Genomic DNA, 7,664 nt, shown 5'->3' on the forward strand with positions numbered 1-7,664 from the left:
ACAACTGGTTCCCGTTCTGGGTTTCCAGGCAGCAGCACCTGGGGAGGGGCCGCCCGCATACACCCCAACTCATCCCCCCAGAGCCCAGGCAAGGCGAGACAGACAGATACCAGGGACCTGAAACCATCTTTATTACGAGTTTTCACCAGCCAGAGTCCGGGGGCAGGCTGGGCCGGTGAGCCCCTAGGCGTAGTACTGCAGGTTGGCCTTCTTCTTGGCCTGCACCTCCAGGATGCCCTCCATGTAGTCCTCGTGGGTGAGCTCCGTGGCGCCCCTGCGCAGCGCGATCATGCCCTGCACCCGGGACAGACAGGCTCGAGGGCGCCTCCCGCACCCCTGGCCCGGCTCCCACAGGCCTCGGCTTCTCCGCTGTTCCCCTGAGCACTCTCCACCAGACAGACACTCCTGTCCTGTCCGGGGAAGGGGGCAGGAAGGCACGAAGCAGCCACCCACCTCACCCCACCACTCACCGCCTCCACACACACGGCCTTGCACTGGGCCCCGTTGAAGTCATCCGTGCAGCGGGCCAGCTCCTCATAGTTCACATCAGGACTGGGGGAGACACACACCACGGGGCTCAGCCACTCGTGGGGGTGGCGGGGGCTCGGGAGGCGCAGGTGTCCTCCCGTACTCCCCATCAAGCCCGAGCGCAACTCGCCCTGTGACGACAGGCAAGTCCCTTCCCCACGGTGCCTTGTTCTCTTCTTGTACCAGGTGGGGAGAGGAAAGGAGGGAGGTCAAAGCTGGGTAGGCCAGGTTAGTTCCAGGGTCTCTTGAGCTCCAGCCTTCGAGAAATCCACACCTGGGACTCCAGGGACTGAGTCAGCCTGAAGCAGGGGAGCTGGAGGTTGTGGATGGACACAAAAGATGGCTGTCTCGCCGTCTCCCGAGCGGCACGGGCCACGTGTCAGCACAGCACAGCTACTGCCACGCTGGTGTCACGTGCAAGCACTGTGCTGACACTGCCACAACCCCGTGAGGTTGGTGCCGTCATCCCCACGTCCCAGACAAGAAAATTAGGCTTAGCGAGATTACGCCACCTGCTGAAGGTCACAGATCTGAACCCAGGTCCAGCTGGCCCCTGCTGGATCTCCCGGGCCATGTTGGACTGCACTGATCTACTGAGGTGGGGGAGGCCAGGAAACTGAGGGCCTCCAGCCTGTGTGCCTTCCAATCATGGGGAGGTGCGGGTGGGGGGTGGATTCCAAGGAGCAGAGCCCCAGAATCAGAGCCTGGGCCCCAGCAAGATTCTAGCTCAGGCCCCTGAAGAGAAACGGAGGCCGGCGTTTGGAACGGCATGTGTGAATGGCACGTGGAAGGGAGGCCTGGGGAAGCGCAGCACCAAGAGGAGAGCCAGAGACGGCTCTGCTGCTGCCCCTTCGGGGCTCAGCGCCTTGCTCGTGGCCTTGCTCACCTGACGTTCATCTTCCGCGAGTGGATCTGCATGATTCTGGCCCGGGCCTCCTCGTTGGGCATTGGGAACTCAATCTTGCGGTCCAGGCGGCCTGAGCGGAGCAGGGCGGGGTCCAGGATATCCACTCTGTTAGTGGCTGCAATTACCTAAGCAAGAGGAGCGGCAGCACCTTGAACTGCGGAGGATGCGGCTCACAGATGAGCCACAGTCACAGCCAAGACAGGCAGAGAGGCAGCCAGGGTCCAGGAGAAACGGCAGGGGATATTCTAGACAGACCCCGATTCTAAGTGTAACTGCACTAGCTAGGTGACAGAGAAGGTCCCCTGACCTCTAAGCCCAGGGGTTCCTCATCTGTGAAGCGACAATACTGACCTTTACTTGGGTGTTGGGCTGGAACCCATCCAGCTGGTTCAGAAGCTCCAGCATCGTCCTCTGCACCTCCCGGTCCCCAGCCTTCTCACTGTCAAAGCTGGCGCACACAGGAGGCCCAGGACACTGATAAGGCCACCACTCAGGCAGAGCCCTCCCCTCCTCCACCACCAGAAGCCCAACGCAACCCGAGCAGGGCGGGAAAAGTCTTGCTCAACTTGGGGCCCCCGGCCCAGATACCGGCACAGAGAAGGTGTCAGAGACTGGAGAGGCTCCTGGGATCAGGTGCCGGGCTGAGGCTCAAACAGCAAAACCAGCCACTGCCTGGGCTATGCCCCTGATGAAGGTGCCATTAAAAACTGAGCTAAAGCTTAAAACCACAGGGATCTGGCCTAGCCTCGGTGCATAAGGGGGAGCCCGGGCAGGCCTCCCTGAGGAAGTGTCCCTTAGGCTGAGATCTGCAGGCTGAAAACACACTGGCTGGACAACCAACCAATGGAGAAAAAGAGAGAAAAAAAACCACACTCCAGAGGGAAGAGCAGGTACAAAATCTCTCCCACCACAGAACCAGAGTGGGCCTGCAAGCTGAGGGGACATGGTGGAGGAGGGAGTCCAGAGTGGGGGGGAAGCAGGGGCAGGATGGGATGAGACTGCAGGGGAGCAGGGACAGGGACAGAGAGGGCCTTGCAGGCCACGGCATGCCTAGCATTTATCCCAGGGAGCAATGGGAAGGCCCAGGATTGTGTAAGGGACTGTGGGTGCATGTGAGCGAAGCGACCAGATTTCTGTTTTCAAAGAAGCATGCTGGCAGGCGTGAGGAGAACGGATGGTCAGAGGAAAAGAGAAGCAGCAGGGAGGCTAGTTAGAAGAGAATTTACGAAGAACCACAAGACTAGAGCTGCCACCATCCTGGGGAAGGAGGGCACAGGGTGGGTGAGCTGGAATTGAGAACAATCCCCTGGGCACCCAGCTCCCCTCACCGCTTGGTGCCAATGGCATCCAGCTCATCGATGAAGATGATGGACGGAGCTTTCTCCTTGGCCAGGGCAAAGGCGTCCCGGACCAGCTTGGCACCATCACCGATGAACATCTGCACCAGCTGGGGGCCAGCCAGCTTCAGGAAGGTGGCCTGGGGTCGGGAGGACGGGAAACAGTCAGGCCAAAGGCACCACCAGAAGCCTCCAGAGGCCCCTCTGAGCTCGTGAAGCTCGGCTCCCAGGCATTTCTGCCTCATCCCTCCCAAAGCACTCACCTTGGTCTGTGCAGCACAGGCCCGAGCCAGCAGCGTCTTCCCTGTCCCTGGGGGCCCGTACATCAGCACCCCCTTTGGAGGCTGGATCCCCAAATTCTCAAACTTCTCCTTGTGGTTCATTGGCAAGACAATGGCCTCCACCAGCTGCCAGGAAGAAATCCTGGGTGAGGAGAGTGAAGCCCTGCAGGCTCCTACAGCCCAACCTTTAATGGCTCCAACCCCTACCTGCACCCTTCCTCCTCCAATTCAGGGACAGCGACCTCTCCCTTTCCCACGTCAAGAAGACAAAACACGCACTCCCACCAAGACTGGCTATATGGTCTCTCCAGAAACAGCAGGATATGGTGAAAAGACACTGGGCCCAGAACCATGAGCCTGAGTTCCAGTCCTGGCTCTGACCCTAAACTTCTGTGACTCTGGGAAAGTCATTCAATCTTTTGGGATCTCAGTTCCCTAAACTGTTTCACGGCACCCCCACTGCCTCCCTAGAATGCTGTGAGGATGAGAGGTACACTGGGGAGAAGTGCGCTGGTCAATGAAGCAGAGGGGCACAAAGGGCTGGCGAGGCTGCTGGTGGCTCCCATGCCTCCCTCACCTCCTGAATCTGCTTGTCCAGGCCCCCGATGTCACTGTATTGCTCTGTGGGCCTCTCGTCCACCTCCATGGCCTTCACCCGCGAGTCGTATTCTGTGGGCAGGGTCTCCAGGATCAGATAAGAGTCTTTATTCACACCCTGGGGACAGAGCATGAAGCCTTCAGATCTGTCCCAGCTCAAGGCCTACCTAACTGGCTGGGTGATGAGTGGCTGCAGAGTGAAAGGGCAAATACGGGACTGGGCAACACAAGCTTCAAGACCAGGTTGGCAGGATCAGACACGGCTGCTCTGCCGAGATTAAGGGACAAGAGGACCTGGGCCGGGGGCAGCGGTTGAGCAAGTCAGTGGGAGAAACCTCAGTGGCAAAGCCCGGCCTGGGCTCAGGGCCACCACTCACCACCAAGTCTCCCGGCTTCAGCTTTTCAGCATCCACCAACCCAATCACAGGCAGGAAGTAGGTCTGCAGGGAAGATTCCAGGGGCAGCGTCAGTTACTGCCCTCAGCAAGGCTCCCGAGTCCTGTCGCACACCCATGCCTCACCCTCTTTAGCTCTTCCGTGGTCTGAGCTGCCTCACCTGTCGTGTGGAGGTTTTGATCACTGCACACTTGCCCTTCCTTTGGGAGTCCAGGTCAATGTTGGCACCATCCTCCTCTTGGTCATTGGGATCAACATCCAGAAGCTGGGAAGGGAAAAAGCTCAGATTAAGAGGCCCTGCTTGGCCCACTGACCTCCCCAGAGCCCAGTGCTTCCTCGGCCAACAAGACCCCAACCCTTGCAGGGCTGGCCATTCCTACCTCACTCCTCAGCCCAGCCCTCCGCCCAGCAAAGCTGCGGGTGACAAGCCAGCGGACTGACAAAATCTCTGTTTAGGTGTTGCTTCTCTGCACAGAAATCACCCACCCCCGAGGAAGAATAACCAGCAGAAAAGGAGAAATGTGAGACCTCGGAGGCCCTTTCAGGCTCTCTAGATCCCCCTGGAAATGCACACTAGAGAGGGGGCCCTCGGAGGTGTAGCTCCAACATGCAACTTGGGCCTCCAAACCTCCACCCGCTCTCTCCCCAGCGGCCCCACCGCAGGCTGTCTCCGGGCCCTGCCGATCCCCTCTTCCCCTCCACATACACACACACCTCGATGACGTTGGAGACAAGGTACGGCAGGGTCTTGTTCACTTTGATTTTCTCACTGTTCTCTTTGATCTTGTCCTTCATGGCCTGGAGTTCGTGGGTGACTCGCAACACTTCACTCTTCATGATCTGGGGGGAGGGTGCGTGGCAGCAACTTCTCAGTCTGGGCTCAGCTCCTCCCAGGGCCTGTGGCTGGTGCGGCCAGCTGCCCAGGGGACCCTCCCTCCTGCATCAGTGTACTCAGCTCTAAGGCTCTCTGAAGGCTGGGCCTGACTGTGACCACATCGAGCAGAGGTCAAAACAGGAGGCCGGTCTGGGGACCTCCAGGTGAAGCAGTTGTAGTAAAGGGAAAAGAGCGGGACTTTGAGTCAAGCAAAGTAAGTTTTAGGTCCTTAAGAGAGAACTAGGTCCTTGCCCACAGTAGAATCCTCTCTGGGCCTCAGTTTCCCCATCTATAAGATGAGGATTTCCTAAAAAAAGGATTCTCAGAAGGAACACTTAAAGGCTGCATTGGGAAAGGCCGTCTGATGATTCCCCGTCTCGGACCGGGTCTCCCACCACCCTGTCCCTCTTCTGGCCCTTTTTAAGGCTGAGTTTTCTTTCCTCTTTTCCAGGTCCCAGGAGGAAACTGCAGTCCCCATGCCTATCCTAGGGCCGCTGGGCTTGCTGGGCCTGCCCTTGGGGGCTTCACTGCCCGCCACAGGGGCGGCGCGCCCACCTTGATCTCACTGTCCAGTAGCCGCGTGCGCTGGATGATCTCTTCCGTCGACATCTTGAGCACCTCCTCCCCGATGCCATCTTGCTGTTAAAAATTAAAAAACATTAACTCAGGGCACGCAGCCCGCGTTCTCCGAGCCCACTCACAGCCTCAGTCTCCCCGCTCATTAAGCCAGAATGAAGGAGTCGGGACCCCTGCCCACATCCCAAGCGGCCCCGACGTCAGAACCAGGCCAGACTTTGACCTCCAGCCATCTCCTCCCCTCCCGCCAAGGGCGTCTCCCCTCTGTCCCGGCTCCAGGACCCCCTACTCTCCCAGCGCGGACCTCAGCTTCATCCCACACGGTCGCCATCTTCTCCTGCCGAGTCACTGGACTCTAGAGTGTCCGCAGCAGATTCATTTCCTGGAGGAAAAGGCGGAAGATCGGACTGGGCAGGAGCCGTGGCGGTAGATTAATGCTGTCCTTCTTAATAGCTGCTCTTAACTAATGGCAGACCTCTTTCTCCAAATCCTGACTCCTGACCGAATTAGCTGCTTCCGCCTTTCCACAGCGAATCTGCTTCTCCGAGTTAAAAGACGAAGCCCGGGCCACAGGCCCCGCCCCCGCGGCTCCTGAAACGTTCCCGCCCTCGTCTTGAGCACGCCGGGCACCAGAGGTGGGTGCGCTATTGGAGGGCGCGCGCAGCGGGGCGGGGCCTGGGCGTGTAACCGGAAGGGGAGGGAGAAACAACGGGAGCCGCCCGGGCGCTTGGGAAATGTAGTCTTAGTCTGGCGGGAACCTGAAAGGGCGCTCTCGGAGTGATTCAACCTCAGAATCTGGCCCAGTTAGGAATCAGGGGATTTGCGCAACGGCTCTGCCTCCCGTAAACAGTAAACAAAATACACCAGTTGTGTGCAAAGGGCATGACACCTCAGGCTGTATTTTTATAGTTATTATTTATTAAAGTACAAACTGGGCCACCCAGGGTCACTGGAGAGAACCATTAACCAGTTTCAAAGAGAGAAATCGCTGCTGCTGCTAACTTCAGAGCAGGCGCCCCAGAACTGCGCACGTGGGAAGAACTCAATGGACAGTCAGCCTCTACAACTGAAAACATTGTGTCTCACGTCTGTAATCGTTTCTTTTCATCTCACCGAGTAGGGCAGATCTGTGGACCCTATGAGACTCATTGGTTGTACCTGTGTCTCCTGCTCTGGAGGGTCTCTGCTTATCACTGTTGAGGCGAGGCCTAGGGCCCTCCCGAAAATGAACTTCATGTAAGCCACATAGCTTATATTTTAAGTCAAACTATCTCACATACCCTGTAAACTTGGTGAAAATCTGTCCAGTTGAAATTGAGGATGGAGGAGTTAAAACTTGCCTGGATTAGGGTGAAACCCTGCCTTGTACCCACAAGGTTAATGTGGGAAACAAAGTAAGGACAGTTTTGGAGCTTGCTTTGCAGCACTACCGCTGATATGAGAGGAGCTTGCTGACAGCCCTCTGCCTAAACATCGCAAAAGCATTGAGAAGCAAAAATGACCAACTGTAAACTTGAGACAGCACAGACTAAAAATCCCCCATAGGCAACACATAGAAGCCCCCGGAATTTGCACATGCCACCCATAAAAAACTATGAAAGACAGTTGTGCCTGTGCAGAGGACTCTTACAACTTCAGCCCCCAAGGCCACATGCTCCCCTTATCCTACCACATAAAATAAAACCTCTTGCTTGTAGTTTTGGAAGAGTTCGGAATTACAGTGTTAGCTGCCTTTTCTCCTTGCTCAGCACTTTGCAATTAAATTCCTGCTTTCTTCTGCTATACCCAGTGTCAGAGAGGGACCTGCTGCGCACTGGGTGAACGGGTGAGCGAACCTACCTCAGGTTCAGTAATACGGTGTTTTTCTTGGAATGCAGGTGAAGGCATTTCATCTGCAGCTGCTCCCTTAGGCTGACAAACCACCCCAGTGAGTAAAGTATTTATTCCATCCTCTCAACAGTCTGCCCTGTGGACAGACTCAATTATCATTCTCAATGTTGGATAAGGATGCGGAGGCTCAGAGAGGTTAAATGACTTGCCCAAGGTTATCCAGTGAGTCAGTGTCAGTACTTGGGCTGCTGACCCCAGATTCACTTCTCAGGGTTGCCGGACGGGAGTAAAGAAGCCCAGCTGAGGAAGGAGCTGTCCTATCTGTGCTGGTCCCACCAC

General features: G+C 57.0%; 1 protein-coding gene across 3 annotated transcripts; it reads right to left on the reverse strand.

Moving 5' to 3' along the window:
- Positions 1 to 107: 107 nt before the first annotated feature.
- PSMC3 (proteasome 26S subunit, ATPase 3) lies at positions 108 to 6,274 on the reverse strand. Of its 3 annotated transcripts, XM_008535543.2 has the most exons (13): positions 5,971 to 6,274; positions 5,800 to 5,877; positions 5,475 to 5,558; positions 4,760 to 4,885; positions 4,206 to 4,310; positions 4,028 to 4,090; positions 3,631 to 3,768; positions 3,036 to 3,179; positions 2,764 to 2,912; positions 1,787 to 1,883; positions 1,415 to 1,560; positions 471 to 552; positions 108 to 294 (listed from the first exon to the last, which is right to left on the reverse strand). In XM_008535543.2, exons 2-13 carry the CDS (start codon positions 5,824 to 5,826, stop codon positions 184 to 186), a joined length of 1,272 nt encoding a protein of 423 aa, XP_008533765.1. In that variant the 5' UTR covers positions 5,827 to 5,877; positions 5,971 to 6,274; the 3' UTR covers positions 108 to 183. The 3 variants fall into 3 exon arrangements, with proteins under 3 accessions (XP_008533765.1, XP_008533764.1, XP_070419952.1); XM_008535542.2 differs by having other exon boundaries at positions 5,800 to 6,171; XM_070563851.1 differs by lacking the exon at positions 5,971 to 6,274 and having other exon boundaries at positions 4,760 to 5,069; positions 5,386 to 5,558; positions 5,800 to 5,842.
- Positions 6,275 to 7,664: the final 1,390 nt, after the last annotated feature.

This window comes from Equus przewalskii, chromosome 11 (genome assembly GCF_037783145.1).
Source record: "Equus przewalskii isolate Varuska chromosome 11, EquPr2, whole genome shotgun sequence".
Taxonomy (NCBI): domain Eukaryota; kingdom Metazoa; phylum Chordata; class Mammalia; order Perissodactyla; family Equidae; genus Equus; species Equus przewalskii.